The sequence below is a fragment of the Hemiscyllium ocellatum genome, chromosome 13 (assembly GCF_020745735.1).
Source record: "Hemiscyllium ocellatum isolate sHemOce1 chromosome 13, sHemOce1.pat.X.cur, whole genome shotgun sequence".
Classification (NCBI taxonomy): domain Eukaryota; kingdom Metazoa; phylum Chordata; class Chondrichthyes; order Orectolobiformes; family Hemiscylliidae; genus Hemiscyllium; species Hemiscyllium ocellatum.
The window spans coordinates 4128752-4152370 of NC_083413.1; the positions used below are offsets into that span (position 1 = coordinate 4128752).

Below are 23619 nucleotides of genomic sequence, written 5' to 3' on the forward strand. Positions count from 1 at the left end.
CATGGATTGAGGAGGAGTAACAAGGGCCATGAAATACCTTTATCACATCAGAATGAGGAAAATCCCAAAGCGTTTTGTATGTATATTAGGAGCAAGAGGATAGCTAGGGAAAGGAAAGATCCACTCGAAGACAAAGGAGAGAATTTACGTATGGAGTGAGAGGAACGGGTGAGGACTTAATGAGTACTTAGCGTTGGCACTCACCAAGGAGAAAGATATGGATAATGGCAAGCTTAGAGAGGGGTATGATGACATTCTAAGGCATGTCGATATTAAGATGATGGTGCTGGGTACCTTGAAAAATATGAAGGTAAGTCAGTCCCCAAGGCCTGATAGAAGGTATCCCAAGTTACCTTTGAGAGGCATGGGAAGAGATTGCTGGGGCCTCGACAGAGATCTTTGTGTTCTCTAGACACAGGCAAGGTCCCAGGAGACTAGGGAAGAGCCAACATAGTTTCTTTGCTTTAAAAGGGAAACAGAGATAACTCAGGATATTATAGGCCAGTGAGCCTGACTTCAGTGGGAGGGACACTATTAGAGACAATTCTTAGGGACAAGAGTTATTTGTATTTGGAAAATAATGAACTTATTAGGGAGAGTAGCATGGCTTTGTGCAGGGAAGGTCTTGTCTCGAACAGAAACTGCTGGAAAACCTCAAGTCTGGCAGCATTAGTGGAAAGAAAGCAGAGTCAATGTTTAGAGTCCTGTGACCCTTCTTCAGAACTCCTGTTCCCACTTCCTCTCCTTACACTTTCATCCATTTAGCTCTAAGGACTATATCTGACTCCTCCTGGAAACATCCTTCTTGCACTTAACCTGTAAGCCCTATTAGAATTTTACATGTACCTAGTGGATGCTTCCTCATTTCACCTAAACTCCAGTGAACACAGTCCAAACCGATCAGGTCTCTCTGCATAGGTCAGTCCTGCCACTCCAAAATTCAATCTGGTAAACCTTCGCTGCACTCTCTCCATTGCCAGAACATCCTTCTACAAATAAGATGACCAAAACTGCACACAATATTTCAGGTGTGGTCTCTGAGGCCTTGTATAATTACAAGCTATCCCTGCTCCTGTATTTGAATCCACTTGCTGTGAGGGCCAACATACCACCTTCTTCACTGCCTGCTACACCTGCGTGTTTACTTTCAGTGATGAGTGTACAAACATATGCAAGTCTCTTTGCACCTCCTCTTTTTCTAACTGATCACCATTCAGATAATAATATGTTTTCCTGTTTTTGCTCCCAAATTAGGAAATTTCACACTTAAGACCATAAGATACAGGAGCAGAATTAGGCAATTTATCTACATCATAAACATGCAACATATCTGCATCTTCCTCAGAACTTAGCATCCTCCCAATCAACTTTGTGTTGTCAGCAAACCCAGAGATATTACATTCAGTTCCCCATCTAAATCATTTATACTATGAATAGCTGAGGTCCAAGCATTGACCCCTATGACACGCTAGTTGACTAAAGACCTGTTTACTCCTATCCTTTGTTTCCTGTAAGCTACCCAGTTATCCATCCATGTCAACATACTACCCAACTCCCTGCTTTTTAACTGTACAGTAGCGCCTCGACATGTGAACGACCCCGCTCATGAACAAATCGGTTTACGAACAGAATTGTACCTAAAATTTTGCTTCAACATACGTACAAAATTCAAGGTATGAGCGAAGGTATGAACGCAAAAAGCCTGTGTGCGACCACGTGGTTTCATTGTTCTGCTTTGCTCTGCGCGCTTTGAACGCAAAAGCACTCAGGTCCCGCGTGACCTCATTCAGTTCGTCTTTGGCGCGCGTGCTGTGAACATCGTTCGTTGCTACGTCCAAGCATTCTTACGCTTTTTTTTGTTTTTTGCATTAATTTAGCCCTCAGTATGGCTCCCAAGAAAGTGAAAAGTGGTAGTGATAGTGGTGTTAAGTCGTCTAAACATATTACTGTGGAAACGAAGGAGGAAATAATAGCTAAAGTGCGGTACAATTATCAGTTTTATTTTAGTGATAGAGTATTTTTCTATAATTAAGGTTATTTTAAATTTCAGTGCCACAAATAAATAAAAATAACATTAAAAAAGTACGTTTTTGGGGCTGGGGAACAGATCAATTGGAATTACATTAATTCAAATGGGAAAAATTGATTCAGTTTGCGAACTTTTCGGTTTGCGAACCGGGTCCCGGAACGGATTAAGTTCGAAAGTGGAGGCGCTACTGTATATGCTAATCTCGGATGTGAAACCTTACCGAAAACTTTCTGAAAGTTAAAGCAAATAACATTCACTGGCTCCCCCTTAATGACTCTACTAATTATAGCCTCAACCAAAATTCCAGTATATTTGTCAAGCATCCTTTCAAGATTGTAGAGGTTGCATATTTGGAAAGTGCTGTTGGAGGACTCTTGTTGAGTTAACTCAAAATGTGGTAGAAACAGAGTCTGAATATTTGTGAACAGAGGTGGGTAAGCCAGAAGGGGTGAAATGTTGAAGGGAGGCAGCAATGCATTACGGTTAAGATTAGATTAGCCATTATCTTATCAAATAGACAAAACACTCATGCTCCTAATGTGGATGTGCAGATTTACTCAAAAATATTTGCAATTATTTCTCAATACAGATTCAATTTCAAAGTCATGTTTTAATATTTTGATAAGAAAATAAAATTTAAATAAAAATACATTTCTAAACCACTAACATGCAGATAAACAAGTGCTGAAGCTTTAAAAAAGTACAGCTCTTTGAGATAGTAAAGCTAATATACAAAATAATAACAGTTTGGCTTTTCAACATATACACGTTAAAATATTCATTAAAACAGCATAAACTACAGACATCCAGCTTTCCAAGCAGACATTTTCAGAAAATGTCTCCTCTTGTACCAAATTATTTTGCAGATATTCTTGAGCAATTATGTAATCAGGTATTTTCATTCATTGAGATTCTAATTAGTGCTGACAATTAACCACATAAAATGACTTCTCTTTTACTGAATGTTGTGTTCATTGAGGAGTGTTGATTTTACATTATAAATAGTTTCAGAGAAATGACATTCTACAATTATCCAAGACAAATTATCCTACAGTGTCAGCAAAGGCCAAATGCTCAGTTCGGTCACTTCAAGAATTCATGCTTACCGAACTGTTCTGCTCACACAATAAAAACATCTTGACATATTGCCACCATCCCTGCCATTTGGCAAACAGTAATCATAATTTCTCCCAATATTTTACATACCTGACAGCCAGATTTAAAGTTAAATGCTGTGTGAATCACCCAAATGCAAAATAGGTGCAAATAACACATTTTACAAAAAATAATCCATGGGCGTCGCTTGCTGGCCAGCATTTATTGTCCCCAGTTTCCCTTGAGAGTGGGGGTGAGCTGCCTTCTAACCCGCTGCAGTTCACCTGCTGTGAGTTGACCTACAATACTCTAAAGAGGAAATTCCAGGATTCTGACCCAGCAACACTGAAGGAATGGTAATATATTTCCAAGTCAGGAGGGTGAGTGGCTTGGAATTCCTATGCACCTGCTGCCCATTTCCTTTTCAATGAAAGTGGCTATGGAATGGTGTATTATGCAGTCTGGACAGGTGCGAACTTTAATGTTGTTGAGTTGACTGATACAAGCTGGTCAGAACACTACAACTAGCCTCTAGCGCAAGGAAGAAGCTGTAGAGTATAACTGGGAATTGAAAGAAATATGAGCCTTCCTTCTAAAAAAAATTCAATTATTCTAGTTGTACATTGGAGATGGTGATTAGATTAGATTAGATTACTTACAGTGTGGAAACAGGCCCTTTGGCCCAACAAGTCCACACCGACCCGCCAAAGCGCAACCCACTCAAACCCATTCCCCTACATTTTACCCCTTCACCTAACACTACAGGCAATTTAGCATGTCCAATCCATCTAACCTGCACATCTTTGGACTGTGGGAGGAAACCGGAGCACCCGGACGAAACCCACGCAGACACGGGGAGAATGTGCAAAATCCACACAGTGTTGCCTGAGGTGGGAATTGAATCCGGATCTCTGTCACTGAGAGATAACAGTGCTAACCACTGTGCCACCATGATAGTGGGCTTAGCTACGTGTCTACCTTGAAGATCTACTCTACCTTGTACAGGAATAATGCACAAGAAGAAATTTATGAATTTTGGATTTTACTGAGAGAACATCCCCAATCAAATTAAAATAACCAACTGTCAACCAACAGCTGTCTTCTGAATGAATGAAAAAATAGAAATATGGATATTATTGGGAAGCAGATACTGAACTGGATCAACAAGAGCTCTTAATCACACAGGGGGACAGGGAGGCAGATAGTCAACATATCTATGCATGACAAGGAAACAGTGACTTACTATTTAAGTCTGTTGTAAGGTAATGTAAATAACTGTGGGTCTTCGTCGCATATAACCTAAATTTTGAAACTCATCTTTTCAGGGAAGGAGGTAAGGTACATTGAAACTAAACATTTAAAATCATAAGGGTTGCAACAAAAGAAAGAATATTCACTTGGATGAGCAGTAGTGCTGGTGGCTTGCACACCTACACCCCAGCATTAGTCACGACCATTGGGACGCTGATATGAAACACAAAAGTGGATCTTGTGTGCGCTAATTTTATAATTTAATCACTATTATGATGACTGAAATAAAATATCTCACAATAAACCTGCATTGTCCTATTAGTACCTTTGTTTATTGATGCACCTGGAAATATGAAGAGTTATTTGTATAACTAACATCCAATGTGTCAGATGAAACATTACCAGCTTCCTTCCACATATTATCCAGGCTATTAACATTTAGAAAATATTATGTTCTTGATGCTACGGTCAAAAATATTCAAGTAATCATTAAAGCTACGATCTTCTGAGCTGATAGCAGTGATATGGCATGATATTCAACTCTGAATAGCAGCATATGCAGGAATTAACAAGGCTCAACCTGCTCACAGCCTACACAAGGAGCCCTGAAAGAAGCCACGTAATGAAAACTTAAAAGTGTACATGATGGACAGGGCATTACAATTACCATGGAACACAATCTGGATAATTCTGGTGATCTGCAGAAAAGTACAGACTCTTGGGATATTAGAATATTTAACAGCTTCCACTTGGTTCATTTTTCACTAAAAGATAGAAAAATATTTAAACTATGCAAAAACATCTAATGAGATTTAAGAAAATTCTGGCAGATCTTCCAACATAATATACAGCAAAAATCAAATGAAACACACAGAACGGACACAATGAATAACCACGTTATGGCCAAACGGATCATTCAACTGATCTGAAAAAAATTGATACCAATATCAGTTTTTAAAAAAAATATATAAATTATGATCACCTGGGAAAGTTCAGATGATTAAAGTGCATTGAACTCTTGTGGACTTCACATAAATGTCATCAGTAAAACATTCTGTATGTCTCCCAAAGGCCAGGCTCGCCAGCCTCTCCGATACTTACACCAATATAGGAGTGATAAAAGAATAAGTAATTCCAGAGGCTTATCCTGTATAGCTTCAGCAGCTATAATACTCTCTCTTCAGCTGGGATTATTTTGCTCCGATAGGATTTTCTCTGTAACGAATAAAAAAAGTCTTCGGATGACAACTTTCTGAAATGCCTTGTTACTTTACAGAGAAGAAAGCTGCACTCAGCATTTACAGCATCACTGATGATTTAAAGACACAAAATAAGGTAAATGGATATGATTTAATTGCCTCTACAGAGACCAAGAACTGAATATTTAACCATGTTCAACAATCATTTAGGAAGGATAGGCAAAAAGGAAATGGAGATACAGCAGCTCTCTCAAGAATGGACAAGATCAGTACATGGAGGAGCAAGGCTCTCACATCAAACAATCGAGATATAGAATCAGCTTGGGTTAGACAATTGTGGGAGTTGTTCACAGGTTACTAAACACTATACGGAGCACAGAATAAATCAGGAAATTAGAGAAGCACGTAATATGGATAATTCAGTAATAATGGGCAACTTCGAGTGATAGAGTCCTAGAGCACAAAGATAGGCAATTTTGCCCAAACTGGTCCATGGCAACCAAAATGCCTATCCAGTCTAACCCCATTTCCCTGCACTTCTAAACCTTTCCTATCCACGTATTTGCCCAAATGCTTTTTAAATGTTGTTAATGTACTCGTCTCAATCACTTCCGCTGGCAGCTCATTCCATATGCGTACCACCCTCTGTGTAAAAACATTGTCCCTCAGGTTCCCTTTTATTCTTTCCCCTCTAACCTTAAACTGATGCCCTTTAGTCCTTGATTCCCCAACCCTGGGGAAAAGACTGAGTGCATTTACCCCATCCATGCCTCTCATGATCTGAAACATCTTTATAACGTCCCCCCTCAGCCTCCTACACTGTAAAGAAAAAGTCCTAGCTTGACCAACCTCTCTCTATATAATTCAAACCATTGAGTCCAGGCAACATCCTTGTAAATTTCTTCTGCACTCTTTCCAGTTTAAAACATCCTTCCTCGAGAAAGGTGGCCCAACTTTTATATTCAATGCTCTGACTGAAGAAGGTCAGTGTGCCAAAAGCCTTCTGCACTGCCCTGTCTACCTGTGACTCCACTTGTATGTGGAACTGGGTAAAGCCAATCAGAATGGCTGCTGTGAAGGATAAGTTGTTTTTAATTCATTCAGGGGATGAGGGCATTGCTGACCAAGCCAGCATTTGCCCATCCCTAATTGTCTAGAGGGCAGTTAACAGTCAACTACATTGCTGTGGGCCCGGACTCATATGTAGGCCAAACCAGGTAAAGATAGCAGTTTCCTTCCCTAAAGGACATTAGTGAAATCAAATGGGTTTTTCTGGCGATCGATTCATGATCATTATTTGATTCTTAATTCCAGATTTTTACTGAATTCAAATTCAACCATCTGCTAGAGTGGGATTTGAACCTGGGTCCTTAGAATATTATCTGAGGTCTCTGGATTCATAGTTCTAGTGATAATACCTTTAGGCCATCAGCTCCCCATTCCTGGAGTATGTACAAGATGGGTTTATGCAGGAGTACATGGATGAACTAACTAGGGTTCAGGTTACTGGTTAGCACTGCTGCCTTACAGCACCAGGGACGCGGGTTCGATTCCTGGCTCTGGCAACTGTCTGTGTGGAGTATGCACGTTCTCCCTGTGTCTGTGTGGGTTTCCTCTGCGTGCTCCGGTTTCCTCTCTCAGTCCAAAGATGTACAGGTCAGGTGAATTGGCCAAACTAAATTGTCCGTAGTGTTAAGTGGATTAGTCATGGGTAAATCTGGGGAAATGGGTGGGTTGCTCTTCGGAGGGTCGGTATGGACTTGTTGGGCCAAAGGGCCTGTTTCCACACTGTAGGGAATCTAATTTACTTGACCTGTTAACAGGTAATAAGAAAAAGCTAGTTAATAATCTTGGTGTAAAGGGGCTTTTGATAAATAGTGACTATAATACAATGGAACTTCACACTAAATTTGAGTGTTAAACCAGGATCCTAAATCTGAATGAAGGAAACAATGAAGGGGTGAGGGTAAAGCTGGCTGTAATGAATTGGGAAAAATACACAATAGGATGTAACGGTAGCCATACGATAGCCAGCATTTAGATTAGATTAGTTTAGATTCCCTACAGTGTGGAAACATGCCATTCAGCCCAACAAGTCCACACGGGTTCTCCGAAGAGCAACCCACCAAGACCCATCTTCCTCTGACGAACGCACCTAAAACGAAGGCAAATTTAGCATGGCCAATCCACCTGACTTGCACATCTTTGAATTGTGGGAGGAAACCAGAGAAGATAGAACATAGAACAGTACAGCACAGAACAGGCCCTTCAGCCCACGATGTTGTACCGACCACTGATCCTCATTTATGAACCCTCAAATTTCTGTGACCATATGCATGTCCAGTAGATTCTTAAGTGTCCCCAATGACCTTGCTTCCACAACTGCTGCTGGCAACACATTCCATGCTCTCACAACTCTGTGTAAAGAACCCGCCTCTGACATCCCCTCTATACTTTCCTCCAACAAGCTTAAAACTATGACCCCTCGTGTTAGCCATTTCTGCCCTGGGAAATAGTCTCTGCCTATCGACTCTTTCTATGCCTCTCATTATCTTGTATACCTCAATTAGGTCCCCTCTCCTCCCCCTTTTCTCCAATGAAAAAAGTCCTAGCTCAGTCACCCTCTCTTCATAAGATAAGCCCTCCAGTCCAGGCAGCATTCTGGTAAACCTCCTCTGAACCCTCTCCAAAGCATCCACATCTTTCCTATAATAGGGCGACCAGAACTGGACCCAGTATTCCAAGTGTGGTCTAACCAAAGTTTTATAGAGCTGCAACAAGATCTCACGGCTCTTAAACTCAATCCCCCTGTTAATGAAAGCCAAAACCCATATGCTTTCTTAACATAACCTGTCCACTTGGGTGGCCATTTTAAAGGATCTATGTATCTGCACACCAAGATCCCTCTGTTCCTCCACACTGTCAAGAATCCTATCCTTAATCCTGCACTCAGCTTTCAAATTCGACCTTCCAAAATGCATCACCTTGCATTTATCCAGGTTGAACTCCATCTGCCACCTCTCAGCCCATCTCTGCATCCTGTCAATGTCCCGCTGCAGCCTACAACAGCCCTCTATACTGTCAACGACACCTCCAACCTTTGTGTCGCCTGCAAACTTGCTGACCCATCCTTCAATCCCCTCATCCAAGTCATTAATAAAAATTACAAACAGTAGAGGCCCAAGGATAGAGCCCTGTGGAACACCACTGATTTCCAGGCAGAATATTTTCCTCCTACTACCTCTCACTGTCTTCTGTTGGCCAGCCAATTCTGTATCCAGACAGCTAAGTTCCCCTGTATCCCATTCCTCCTGACCTTCTGAATTAGCCTACCACAGGGAACCTTATCAAATGCCTTGCTGAAGTCCATATACACCACATCCACAGCTCGACCCTCATCAACTTTTCCAGTAACATCCTCAAAGAACTCGATAAGGTTTGTGAGGCATGACCTGCCCCTCACAAAGCCGTGTTGACATTTAATCAAGCCATGCTCTTCCAGATGGTCATAAATCCTCTCTCTCAGAATCCTTTCTAACACCTTTCAGATGACAGATGTGAGACTGACTGGTCTTTAATTGCCGGAGATTTCCCTATTTCCTTTCTTGAAGAGAGGAATTACATTTGCCTCTCTTCGGTCCTCAGGTACGACTCCAGTGGAGAGCGAGGATGCAAAGATCTTCGCAAGTGGCGAAGCAATTGTATTTCTAGTTTCCCAAAGAAGTCGAGGACAAATCTGGTCTGGGGCCTGTTGACTTGTCAATCTTAATGTTTGACAAAATTTTCAGCACATCAGCTTCCTCTATCTCTATCCATTCCAGCATGCACACCTGCTCTTCAAAGGTTTCATTCACTACAAAGTTTGTTTCTTTCGTAAAGACAGAAGCAAAAAACTCATGTAGGATTTCCCCTACCACCTCAGACTCCACACAAATTCTCTATGCTATCCATGATCGGCCCTACTCTTTCTTTGACCATTCTCTTATTCCTCACATAAGTGTAAAATGCCTTTGTGTTCTCCCTAATCTGTTCTGCCAAGCCTTTCTCGTGCCCCCTCCTGGCTCTCCTCAGACCATTTTTGAGCTCCTTCTTCGAGAGCTGAGTTTGACCCTAGCTTCCTTCACATTATGTAAGCTACCTTTTTCCTTTTGACGAGAAGCTCCACCGCTCTCGTCATCCAAGGTTCCTTTATCTTACCACTTCTTGCCTGTCTCAGAGGGACATATTTATTCATCACTTGCAATAACTATTCCTTAAACAGTCTCCACATGTCTATAGTGCCTTTACCATGGAACAATTGCTCCCAATCCATGCTTCCTAATTCATGTTTAATCACATCATAGTTTCCTCTTCCCCAATTAAATATCCTCCCATTTTGCCTAATCCTCTCCTTCTCCAGAGCTATGTAGAATGTGAGGCAGTTGTGGTCACTATCACCAAAATGCTCTTCCACCACAAGATCTGATACCTGTCCTGGCTCGTTTCCGAGCACCAAGTCTAGAATGGCCTCTCCCCTCCTTGGCCTGTCAATGTACTGAGTTAGGAAACCCTCCTGAACACACCTTACAGAAACAGCTCCATTCAAATCTTCTGCTCGAAGGAGGTTCCAATCAATATTGGGAAAGTTAAAGTCACCCATTACAACAACCCTACTACGTCCACACTTTTCCAAAATCTGCCAAACTATGCTTTCTTCCATCTCCCTGCTGTTCTTGGCGGGCCTGTAATAAACCCCTAACGAGGTGACTGCTCCCTTGCTGTTCCTAATTTCCACCCATACTGACTCGGTAGGCAGATCTTCCTCGACAATGGAAGCTTCTGTAGCTGTGATACCCTCTCTGATTAGCAGTGCTACACCCCCTCCTCTTCTTTCCCCCCTCCCTATTTTTAAATGCTCTAAACCCTGGAACATCCAGCAACTATTCCTGCCCCTGAGTAACCCATGTCTCTGTTATGGCCACAACATCATAGCACCAGGTACTGATCCATGCTCCAAGCTCATCACTTTTATTCCTGATCCTCCTTGCTTTAAAGCAAACACACTTTAACTGATCCCTTGGTTCCTTCCCAGGAAAATCCTTCCCACTGGCTAGCAAAGGTAAATCAACCATGGCTAACGGAACAAAATAAATAATGCTTTAAAATCAAAAGGAAGTTTATAAGGATGCCAAAATTGATAAAGATGAAAATTGGCAGCAATTTAGAATCCAGCAAAGGATGACCAAGAGTCAGTTAATAAAAAGGAAACAAGATTATGAAACACAAGCTACACAAAGAAACAAATACAGACTCCAAAAGCTTTTTTGGGCATGTAAAAAGAAAAAGATTAGCTCGGACAAACGTTCGCCCCTTATAGGATATTATTGTGAAGACATGGGAAATAGCAGAGATACTAAATAGTTATGTTATGTCATTGTTCATAGTGATACTGAAAATCTCCCAGAAATACAATACAACCAAGTACAAAACTGAAGAACTGAAAGAAATTAGTATTTTTGTAGGTAATACTTGAAAAGATAATTGGTTAAAGGTGGATAAATTCCTTGGACCAAATGAGCTACATTCCAGAATATGGAATGCTCCTACAGACTGCAAAGCAGCAAATGTAATGCGATTATTTCAGAAGGAATGAAGAGAAAGAAGTGAGAGTTCACCAGAAGTGGTGCAGATAATTTTGGTCTCCTTATTTAAAGAAGGACATACTTGCCATAGGGCAAATTCAACAGAAGTTAACAAGCTAATCCCTGGGATGATGATTGTTTTATGATGAGAAATGAGGTATGGAAATAAATGCTGACTTTTCCAATAACACTGATCAAAAAAAGTAACAATAAATTAAACTAATACTTACTCGCTGCCATATATCGCACTTGTTGACCTTTTGATTCGATACTGTTCGTGAAAAGTGGCCAAATTATTTACGACTGTGATTATTTGTTGAAGAGTTTTAAAGGTGACTCTTGAGTCTTCAATAGTAAAGTGGGCATATTCATCCTGTTCCTGTTGAGGTCCTTGATACACATCTATACTCCCACAGGCATCTGCGGAGAAATGTCAGCATAAGGACGAAAGCATAGTTGAAGTGTTGAAGACACAAACAAACAATCTTCAGATTCTCTCCATTATGAGAATTCACTAGTTTTCCTAAAAGACAGCGTCAACACAGTAACATATATTTCCAAGTCACAGACCTTCATTTACAGAGTAAAGTCACATCGAGAATAACTTTCCCTGGTTGGATTTAAAATGTAAAATTGAACATGAAGAAAGTTACAATATTCACTGGGAAATCTTGGAAACTAACCTTCCATTTTCTGTAGCCTGGGCAGGTTGGCATGAAACAGTGAAAATATCCTTTCAGCTTCCCGGTCACAGTCGATAGCTAGCTGGATATTTGCTGGAGAACCCCTGGAGGCAAGAAAGGAAAACAGCAGTAGTACTAACACAGGAGCAGGCCGTGAAGTTTGTGAAATCGAAAATATCCCTTCAGATATTTTTGAGGAACTGATTTGGATGAATTATACTTGAGCTTATCCCTATCTCAAATGAAAGGTAACTTGAGCTGAACCACACGCACAAGTACATTGTGTAATATCGGATTCCAACACCATCAATCAAAGGTCAGAGATGCACAATTTGTTCAAATCTGTTACAGTTTTCTTCAACTTGGCATCATGCCCACATTTTCGCATTAATAGATTACATCACATTGATAGAGTATAGCAGAACTACTCAGAGCTTATTACAAGGACTGCTTATCTATTCGAGTAGATGGGGTCAAAACAACATATTAGTAGAAGAACATTTGCCAAATGTAACTTGGGGTAGTGTCCAGAATTGAGTTTCCTAACAAGCGGGCATCATAGCTTACTGAAATCCTATTTTGTAGAAACACTTATCAGGTAACAAGTTATAAAGATACACTTACAATCCACATTAGAACAGAGAAATTCTAGGCCAAGGGAAGCAAAGCTGAAAGATTTAGTTGATAGTGTATTTTTTCATATCATTGTAGGAATTAAGAATTAGCTTACATCGAATACTGGGAAGCTTAAAGCAAACTGGATACCAGATAAGTGGCAGAGTCGTGAGTGTGGTATTAGAAAAGCACAGGAGGTCAGGCAGCCTCCGAAGAACAGGACAATTGACATTTCATAGAACATAGAACAAAGAACAACACAGCGCAGAACAGGCCCTTCAGCCCTCGATGTTGTGCCGACCTATGAACTATTCTCAGCTCGTCCTCGTACACTATCCCCAAATCATTCATGTGCTTATCTAAAGATTGGTTAAATCTCCCTAATGTGGCTGAGTTGACGGCATTAGCAGGTAGGGCATTCCATGCCCTTACCACTCTCTGCGTAAAGAACCTGTCTCTAACATCTGTCTTAAATCACCCCTCAATTTGTAGTTATGCCCCCTTGTACACACTGATGTCGTCATCCTAGGAAAAAGACTTGCACTGTCTACCCTATCTAATCCTCTGATCATCTTGTATGTCTCTATCAAATCCCCTCTTAGCCACCTTCGTTCCAATGAGAACAGGTTCAAGTCTCTCAGCCTTTCCTCACAGGACCTTCCCTCCAGACCAGGCAACATCCTGGTAAATCTCTTCTGCATCTTTTCCAAAGCTTCCACATTCTTCCAGAAATATGGGGACCAGAACTGTACACAATATTCCAAGTGTGGCCGCACCAGCGTTTTGTATAGCTGCAGCAAGAGCCCTCATTCCTGATGAAGGGCTTATGCCCGAAACGTTAATTCGCTTGCTCCTCGGATGCTGCCTGACCTGTTGTGCTTTTCCAGCACCATACTCTGGACTCTGTCTCCAGTATCTGCAGTCTCCACTTTCTCCTACCAGGTAAGTTACACCAGTGACAAAACCCGTTAAAACTTATTTTACTTAGCACTTTGCTGCAAATTTCTAAGTGCTTTTACAGATGCTTTGTGTTTAATCATTTGGTATTTATTTATTGCTTTTGCTTGGAATCAGTCGGCAGTCTTAAAAACATCATGGCAGAGGTGATATTTTTCACTGAGAATGACTCACCCAGTACAGCTTGTGCAACCAGCAGCTTTCTCATCTGTATTTTTGCAACAAATCCAGCTTCCAGATATAAAAGCACAAGGATGGTAAACACGCAGCCTCTCAGGATTGGAACGGCTCACTCTGGTGATTATCTCAATCCACTCATTGGCCTCCACACAGTTACGGGCTTGAACATAAAGTGGTCTCTCAGGTTTTTCAATACTGAGGACTTGAAACATCTGAAAACACAAACGTAATGATATTTAAATCTCATTGAGTCACTGAAGGCCCAGGATTAGGAGAGGTTGAAGCAGCATCTGATAAACTTGAAGTGATGCAACGTAGGAAGTAAATGTCCTGTGCACATTAACCAAGATTACAATATCTTTTTATTTAAAGCAAGAAATGGTCAGTGAAAACAAAGTCCATAGGTTAAACTAAATTCTGGTAATATTTGATTAACCACTTAAATGTTACTATTCTTTTGTTCTGCCTTCCAAAAGGGACAACTCCACATTTTTGCACTTTGTACTCCCTTTGCCAACTCTTTGCTCACTTACTTAATTGATCAATATCTCTCTGGACGCAGCAGGTTAACTCCGCTTCCTTTCCACAGATGCTGCCAGACCTGCTGAGTTTTTCTAGCAATTGCTGGTTTTGTTTCTGATTTCCAGCATCTGCAGTTATTTGCTTTTTTTCTAATTCTCTGCCAATTTTTAGATCCCTATCTCAATGTAGCTTTTTGCCTATTTTTGTGTCATCTACAAATCTGGTTAGAGTTCATTGATTTCTTTCTGCCAAGTCATTAGTATATATAGCTAACAGCTGCAGTGCCAGCAATGATCCCTGTGGAATCCCTCTGGGTACAGGTTTCCAATTTTAAGAAGAAATCCTGATCCCCACTTGCTGTTTCCTACCCATTAGTTAATTCTCTAGCCAAGTCAATATACTACCTCCAACACCACAGTCTCTTATCTTATGGGGTGGGCAAGACACAAGTAAAATGTAAGCTATACAAGTGCCTGAAAATTACTACATCCAACAAAAAGAATCTAAACATCTCTCATTAGTATTCAAAAGCATTACAAGTCAGTCATTCTGCTATAACGTGCATTGTTAGCACAAATTGGCTATAATGCAACTGACTAATTGCAGATGTTGTTTGGATAATGCAAACTTTCTACTGAGCAGATATAGCAATTTTCTATTAGACATCTTCTACAGCAGTTTTTGATAGAGTGATTTTCTATAGCACGAGGTTGCAGAGGATCACAACTGTCACATTATAGCAGAATGCCCCGTACTATAGCTGCACCCCTCATCAGCAGTTTCTTGGGGTCATCAGTAACCAGAAATGTAACTATATAAGGCACATAAATAATGTGGTTGCCAAGAACAGCTCGGAGGCAGGATATTCAGTGGCAAACAACTCACCTCCTTACTTCAGCAAACCTTTTCAACATTTAAAAGACAGAATTGTATCACACTACTGACCACCTCTTATTTTGATTATTCCAGGAGTACTGGCAAATTAAGAAGTTCAACAGAATTGAGACATAGCAGCTTGCTTGATTGGCACCAAGCCACCACTTTAAATAATTAATACTCTCACCAGTGGGGCAATCTGGGTGCAATCAGTACCACCTCCTGGACAGATGTACTGCAACGACTTGACAAAGTCACCATAGTTCTACTCGACCACAGGACTGCTCTATCATTAGAGAAAGACGACTGGTGGTGGTTTTACCTGAGGGTTACAGGCAAGGGGAGAGTTTGAAAAGGAGACTCCTTCATGGTAACCCCAGCCAGTGCAGGAACTGAACTCATGCTGTCTGCATTGCCAGATTGGTTAGTTCAATTGGCTGGATGGCTGTTCTGCAATGCAGAGTGATACAGGTTCAATTCACATAGCAGTTGAGGTCACCATGAAACTCATGTTCTTAAGCTCAGCCTTCTCCTGAGGGATAGTGACACTCATGCCTCTAATCAGATAGCAGCCTGTGACTATGGTGAATTTTAATAATTTAAAAAGAGACAACATAACACAACTAATTGTAAACCTTTAAAACATTTAAGTCTCACTGCTCCAGAGATGTGTAATAACTTCTCTGAAGAAGCTGATTAGAAAACGTTTTTAAAAAGCCGGCAGCATTTAATGTTAGTCCTTGCTTCCAAATGCTTCCATGACCACATCATTTCCTACTACTGGATTGTCCCCCAGTCCAGTGTCCCTGCACTTGTCTAATTCTGGACATTTGAGCGTTCTGACGGTGACCATGAGCTCTGGAATTCTCTGCATAAACTTCTCTGCCTCTCGCTTCTTCTTTGTAAGATGCTGTAAAGCCTTCTTTTGAGCTAATATCTCCTTAGGTACCATAGTGTCAAGTTTTGTTTTTAAACCTAAAGCACTTTTGAACATTTTATTACATTAAAGGTGCTATAGAGTCAGAGGTATACAGTACAGAATCTGACCCATTGGCCCTACTCATCCATGCCTCCCAGGTTTCCTAAACTGAACTAGTCTCATTTGCCTGCATTTGGCACATATCCCTCTAAACCTGATGTGGAGATGCCAGTGGTGGACTGGGGTGGACAAAGTCAGAAGTCCCACAGCACCAAGTTATATTCCAACAAGTTTATTTAAAATTACAAGTTTTAAGGCCACTGCGCCTTTTGTCAGGTGTAGTCCTTTCAAGCTCCAAAAACTTGTAATTTTAAACAGACCAGTTGGATTATAACCTGGGCTGTGAGACTTCTGACTTTGCTCTTTCCTATCCATATATCTGTCCAAAATGTCTTTTACCTGTTGTAATAGTACCTGTCTCTATCATTTCCTCTGACAGTCATTCCATATACACACTCTCTATGAAAACGTTGCCTGTCATGCCCCTTTTAAATTTTTCCCCCATTACCTTAAACCTCTGCCCTCTAGTTTTGGACTCCCCTTCCCCAGAGAAAGATCTTTGCTATTTACCCTATCCATGCCCCTCATGATTTTATAAACCTCTAAAAGGTCACCCTCAGCTCCAAAATGCCCCAGCCTATCTAGCTTCTCCTCATAATTCAAACCTTCCAGTTTCAGTAACATCCTTGTGAATCTTTTTTGCACCCTTTCCAGTTTACTACCACCCTTCCTATAGCAGGATGACCAGAACTATGTGCAATACTGTAGTACTACAATAGTAACAACAAATATTTAGATTTATAGACATTTGGAAGACAGCTCAATAAGTAAAGCTTTGGTTTGAGGCATCAGCTCCATTTAATTAATTTAATTCCAGTGAGGAAACAGCAGAGAGACTAGATATCTATTTCACCAAATTTTAATACACTAAACCAGTTGCAATGACAAATCATTGATGGCCTAATTCCCAATCTCTCATTCATCATTTCATGTACTGACTAGTGGGAGAGACAATCTAGTTCAAAGCTAAGATGCAGAACAAATACAACATACATACAAAGCAAAAGTAAAAGGTATTGATGGTGAGAGAGGGAGAGAAAGAAAGTGAGGACTGCAAATGCTGGACAGTCAGAGATGAAAAGTGTGGTGCTGGAAAAGCACAGGTCAGACAGCATCCGAGGAGCAGGAGAGTCAACGTTTCAGGCTTATGCTGCCTGACATACTGTACTTTTCCAGCGCCATAGGTTCCAACTCCTGATAGTGAGACACACAAGCTGAGAGCCTAGGATATAAGGTCAGGTCAAATGACGATTAGGTCATTGAAGAAGCACATTATTTGGACATAATCAATATTTTATTTGAACTGAAGGACATCAGCCGTGTTAAACATATAGAAGCAGATGCTGTCGCCTTCATACAGCTCAGAAGACAATTTGTAATTTAAACAAAAGATAAAAGAACTATGGATACTGTAAATCAGAAACAAAAACAAAAATTGCTAGAAAAACTCAGCAGGTCCGGCAGCATCTGTGGAGAGAAAGCACAGTTAACATTTTGAGTTCAGTGACCTTTCTTCAGGGCAACAACATTAACTGTGCTTTTTCTCCATAGGTGTTGCCCAACCCGCTGACCTGAAATTTTAAGCTCAGTTATTACCAGTATACTTGAAAGAGCAATGTCATTTTAGAAGTTGAAATTAATGACGGCTTTAACATCATTCAAAAATAGTTTTCAAAGAACTCAAAAGTTTCATTCTAGGCATCTTAATATTCATCAAGGTTTTTCTCAAGTATTCCCACCCAAACAGGACTTGAATTCAGCATTGATGGAAAAATCTGGTCAAATATGATCTGTAAGCTTGCATTTAATCCACAGGTGTATTGAGAATTTTAGAGGGTCACAAATAAAATTCACTATTTTTAAACACGAAACACAAAGAAATGCTCTCCTAACATGAACATTTACCTCAAATAAAACAAAAATTGACAGGTCAAAATCAGCTTTGCAAAAGCAAAATACTGTGAATAGTGGAAATTTGAAGTACAAATTGTTTAACGCATGCAGCAACTATGGAGAGGGAAACAATTTACATTTTAGGTTAATGGTGCTTTGTCAGACCAGTTTTGACAAAAGGTCACAAAACTAGCATGCTGGCTCAGTTTTTCTGGTCTGCATTTCCAGTTTACATTTAAGAAAAACAACATTTTTAACAGTACATATTTTCACCAGCTATTTCAGAATGGAGTTGTCACATACATTTTTTCTGTTGAAGCATCTTTCTTCAAGTTTCTCAACTGCAATAATGTTCTTTATCAGGATACTGTAGAGGGACTCTTTACCTATGCAAAAAGATTCAACACAAATGGTTAAGTTTCACTTGGACAATTTTGGGCAGTAGTACAATCAGACTCAATAAAACAACACTGCAAGTTGGATACCCATTCTGTTTGCTATTTGTGAAACATGATTCATTAATGTTTTGCACAATACGGAAAACTTTAATCAAGAAGCATCTACTATAAGTTAAAATCAAACAAAGTGTTCAGAGTTAGTACATTACCTATAGTCTCATCCTTCATGCTTTTGAAAATAAAATGTATATCAAAAGAAATCATGCTTTAACTGTCAAATTGCACATTAAAGTAAGCTGAATTGTACAACTCCAATAGGCAATGATTGCAGAAAAGTGTGATTCACAGCTCATTCCTGACCAAAACTTCACTATATCAGTAGCCAAAACATTAGCCGGCAGATTCTGAAAGGATGTCAGCTTCAACACTTGATCACTTGCCAATTGAATGATTTAGAAGTGCCGGTGTTGGACTGGGGCATACAAATTTTAAAATTACACAACACCTGGTTATAGTCCAACAGGTTTATCTGGAAGCACTAGCTTTTGGAGCGCTGCTCCTTCATCAGGTGGTTGAATGAGGTTTTCCTTTTCCTTTGGTGATTAGCTACTGTTTTTTTTAAAGAATTAAAAGGATTTTGATTCAGTAATTACTATATGCATTTCCAGTACTGGTCACTGTGGAAGGATGCTAATGCAATGAAAGCAGTTCAGCAATGGTTTACTAGACTAATATCTGGAATTAGTGGATTGCCTTATGAGGAGAGCTCGACAAGCTAGGCCTACATTCCCCGACAATGTTTTGCTTATATCTCTGTTATGACCAAGTGCAGAGGATCACATTTGTCTCTCAAGTCCTACTAGCCCACTGATTGCTTAGGTATGTTTAACATTCCCAATTATCAATGTGACCAGTAGATATTAGGTCCAGAACAAAATATGCCACCTACCAGGTTTCTGCAATAAACATTGTGTAGGAGCTAATTACTGCAGATGCTGGAATCAGTAATGAAAACAGCAAACGCTGGAGATCACAGCAGATCAGGCAGCATTGATGGAGAGAGAGCAAGCTGACATTTGGAGTCTAGATGACACTGAAGAGTCCAATACTTTGGACATAGGCCCTAACCAAAAGCCATAAAGGGAAGATAGGCCTAATGGTATTATCGCTGGACTGTTAATCCAGTGCCCCAAATAACGTTCCGGGGACTTGGGTTTGAATCCTGCCATGGCAGATAGTGGAATCTGAATTCAAAATTAAAAGGAAAATATGGTCTAATAAGGACCATAAATTTATTGTTGATTTTTGGGAAAAACTCATCTTCTTCACTAATGTCCTTTAAGAAAGGAAACTGCCATCCTACATATGACTGCAGACCCACAGCAACGTGGTTGATTTTTAACTGCCCTCTGGCAATTAGAGAGGGGCAATAAATGCTGCTAGCCAGCGCTGCATTCTCTCTATGAATGAACAGAGGAATAATTAAGGTGCTTCACTGTATCTCTTTGAAGTAGCTCTTTGACTTACCAACTATTCATTCTCATTTATTACCTGTTCTCACCTAATACCTTCCTTAAAATTTTTTACTCTCAACAGTCCTTCATTGTTTTCCAGAGCTAACCTTAAATATAAGGCACTATAGTCACTGTTCCCCAGATGTCCCTCCAGGACCAGATGCAGCAATGCCTCCCTCCTCATTGGGCTGTAAACACTACAAGCAGATATGCTTTTATGAATGTATGTTAAAAACTCTTCCCCCTCTCAGCACTTAATACTATTATCCTAGTCTGTATTAGAATCATTGAAGATCTCACTGCATCCATTCTCTATTTTTGTATCTCTACTATCTCTTTTAAGATTAGATTCCCTACAGTATGGAAACAGGCCCTTCAGCCCAACAAGTCCACGCTGACCCTCTGAAGTGTAACCCACCCAGACCCATTTCCCCCTGACTAATGCACATAACACCATGGGCAATTTAGAATGGCCAATTCACCTGCCCTGCACATCTTTGGACTGTGGGAGGAAACCGGAGCACTCTAAGGAAACCCATGCAGACACGGGGAGAATGTGCAAACTCCACACAGACAGTTGCCCGAGGTTGGAATTGAACCTGGGACCCTGGTGCTGTGAGGCAGCAGTGCTAACCAGTGAGCCACCGTGCCACCACAAATGGCCTGTAAAATGCAGATAAATAGGATATTCGCACCCTGAATGTCTCTCAGTAATAGCTAAATATATTTTGTCCTTGTTTCATTCAGAGGACCCTCTCTTTGTGGTTGTAACAGCAATATTCTACTTCCTTAATACCTCCACCCAATCTCTTTTCTTTCCTTACCAATTTTTCCCAAACATCTTGTATCCATGAATATTTAGTATCTTTTTCAGTTCTGTTCAGATCAGGCTGGCATCATATTAACAGGTGGCTATGAGCTCCTCCAGCTCACCACCTTGATTTACCACAGTCTGTGTCCTCTCATACATGCACAACATCCAATTTTGGCCATAATGCATTTCCTCTCACTGTAACTCCACCTAATTCTTCTTATTTGTCTCATTTCTTTCAACAGTACTTTTCTCCTCTTTAATGTTACTTCCAGTTTACCATTTCTCTGCAGATTAGTCTAATCCAAGTAGTATGCAGGTGAAGCCTCACCTGGTGTTTGCATGCAGTTTTGGTCTAATTACTTGAGAAAGGATTTACTGGCTCTGGAGGGGGTGCAGAGGTGGTTCACTAGGTTGATTCTGGAGTTGAGGGGGTTAGCTTTTATGGATGGATGGGGTAGACTGGTCGCCAAATTACCAAAAGGACATGGACGCTTTGGAGAGGGTGCAGAGAAGGTTTACGAGGGTGTTGCCTGGTATGGAAGGTGCTAGCTATGAAGAGAGGTTGAGTAGGTTAGGTTTGTTTTCATTAGAAAAAAGGAGATTGAGGGGGGACCTGATTGAGGTCTACAAAATCATGAAGGGTATAGACAGGATGGATAGAGACAAGTTTTTTCCCAGGGTGAAGGATTCAATAACGAGAGGTCACAAGTTTAAGGGGGATACACGAGGCAAGTACTTCACACAGAGGGTGGTGGGTGTCTGGAACGCGTTGCCAGCAGAGATGGTAGAGGCAGGCACAGTTGATTCATTTAAGATGTGTCTGGACAGATGCAGGAGTAGGTGGGGAGCAGAGGGATACAGATGCTTAGGAATTGGGCGGTAGGTTTAGACAGTAGATTTGAATCGGCTCAGGCTTGGAGGGCTGAAGGGCCTGTTCCTGGGCTGTAATTTTTTTTGTCCATTGTATATTCATTGAAATTTATAGGATCTTATAGAAACATATAAAATTTTGAAGGGAAAAGACAAAAGTAGACAGGATGTTTCTACTGGTGGGTGAAACTAGGACAAGAGCGCATAACCTCAAAATTAGGAGGCTGGAAGAACACAGCAAGCCCGGCAGCATCAGGAGATGCAGAACTCGACGTTTCAGATATAACCCTTCTTTAGGGCTGGGGGTTGGTGTAGGGGGAGCTGCAGATAAAGGGGGTGGCAGGGGCAGGGTGGTGAAATGAGGTTAGGTGAAGACAGGTAGAGGGTATGACCTGGTTGGTCAATGAGAAAAATGACCATTGAAGGGAGGGGGAAGGGCTAGGAAGGGAGTCAGGGATGATGAGGGAGGTTATTTGAAATAGGAGAACTCAGTGTTTAATCCTTTGGGCTGTAGGCTGCCCAGGCAGTAGATAAGGTGTTGTTCCTCCAATAGGAGCTGTGGTTTGTTCTGGCAATAGAAGAGGCGATAAATGGTCATGTTGGAAAGGGAGTGGGAAGGGAATTGAAATGGGCGGTGAGTGGGAGGTCCGGTCGGCCCCTGCGGGCCTGGCTGTGATGTTTGGTGAACCATTCCCTAAGTTTACGTTCAGTATCCCCGGTGTAGAGAAGATCACATCAGAAGCACATGATGCAGTAAACTAGATTGGAAGAGAGGCAGGTGAACCTCTGTCTCACCTGGATCCTCTACATCGGGGAGACCCTCACCCTCCCTTTCAGTCCTCGCTACCACCAACCACAGTGATGCTAGGAAAGGAGCTCCAGGATTTTGACCCAATAACATTGAAGTCGGAGGGAGGCCTGAGGGATCTTCTAGGATCTTTGTCCTTCTAGGGAGCAGATGTCACAGGCTTTGAAAGTGTTATGAAAGAAGCCTTAAAGATTTATCACATCACATTTTGTAGTTAGCATAAAGGTACTGAGAGAGGACAGTGAAGATGATGGATGTTAATCAAGTGGGATGCTTAATCCTGGATGGTTTTAAGTTTCTCTAGTGCTGTTAGAGCTGAAATCACAGCAGCTCAGAGCTACATTAAAAACCAGAATGATAAAAGGTAATAATCTCCCATTGCTACCCAAGCCACGCACAAACTACATTAGGTAACCAATATTAGAGAGATACATGCATGGCTCAAAAATTGGCCTGTGAGACATGGATTTCACTTCACAGAGCGCTGGAATCCGTCCTGCAGGAAGAGAGATGTTCCAGTGGGTGAAGCTTCATTTGAATCAGTACATAGATAGTGGGGTGAGGGTTTCAGTAGAAGTGAAGCTTAAAGGTCAAAAGGAAACAGACAGCAGAAGTACAGGCCAGTGAAGAGGTGAATGATAATCAAAATTTGACAGGAAATGGTAGAAAAATACACATTGTGCAGCAGAAATTAGAAATAAACAATGGGAGAAAGTCTAAGCTCAAGGCTATTTACCTGAATGCATGATACATTTGTAAAAGGATAGCCAGCTGTCAGCATAAAAATAAATAAATATAACTGGGTAGGTGTTAAGAAGACATGGTTACATCATGAATAAGACTGGGAAGAATGTTCCTAATATTCATCATTCTGGAAGAATAGGCAAAATTAAAATGAGGTGGGGTAACCTTGTTATTGAAGGAGGACATCAATGCAATGGTGAGTAGTGACAGGTTTAATAGATTATGATACGGAATCAATTTAGATGGAAATAAGAGGCAACATGGGAAAGAAGCTACAGGTGGGAGGCATCTATAGCTTCCCAAAGAGGTTCCTCTCTACGGGACAAATATATATATGTTCTAAAATGGCTTCTTGAACGTCTGCCATTGCTCCTTTACTGACTTTGCCCTTAGTCTATTCTGTCAGGTACACTTTAGACATCTGTCTGTTTTTGGTACTTCTGTTTGGTAATTGCTATTAGTTGAGAGCATTGGTTTGAAACCCAAGATATGCACTGTCAAACTGAATTTG

At 40.9% G+C, this 23619-nt stretch overlaps 1 protein-coding gene across 1 annotated transcript in view; it reads right to left on the reverse strand.

The window, feature by feature from the left end:
- Positions 1-5206: 5206 nt before the first annotated feature.
- The window catches only part of rasa2 (RAS p21 protein activator 2), a 192470-nt gene continuing 174057 nt past the window's right edge, over positions 5207-23619 (reverse strand). The window contains exons 20-24 of the mRNA XM_060834481.1: positions 18264-18346; positions 13625-13842; positions 11879-11982; positions 11426-11615; positions 5207-5590 (exon numbers count right to left, since the gene is read on the reverse strand). Coding sequence (XP_060690464.1) covers positions 5566-5590; positions 11426-11615; positions 11879-11982; positions 13625-13842; positions 18264-18346 — 620 coding nt within the window. The 3' untranslated portion in view covers positions 5207-5565. The remainder of the gene's footprint in view (positions 5591-11425; positions 11616-11878; positions 11983-13624; positions 13843-18263; positions 18347-23619) is intronic.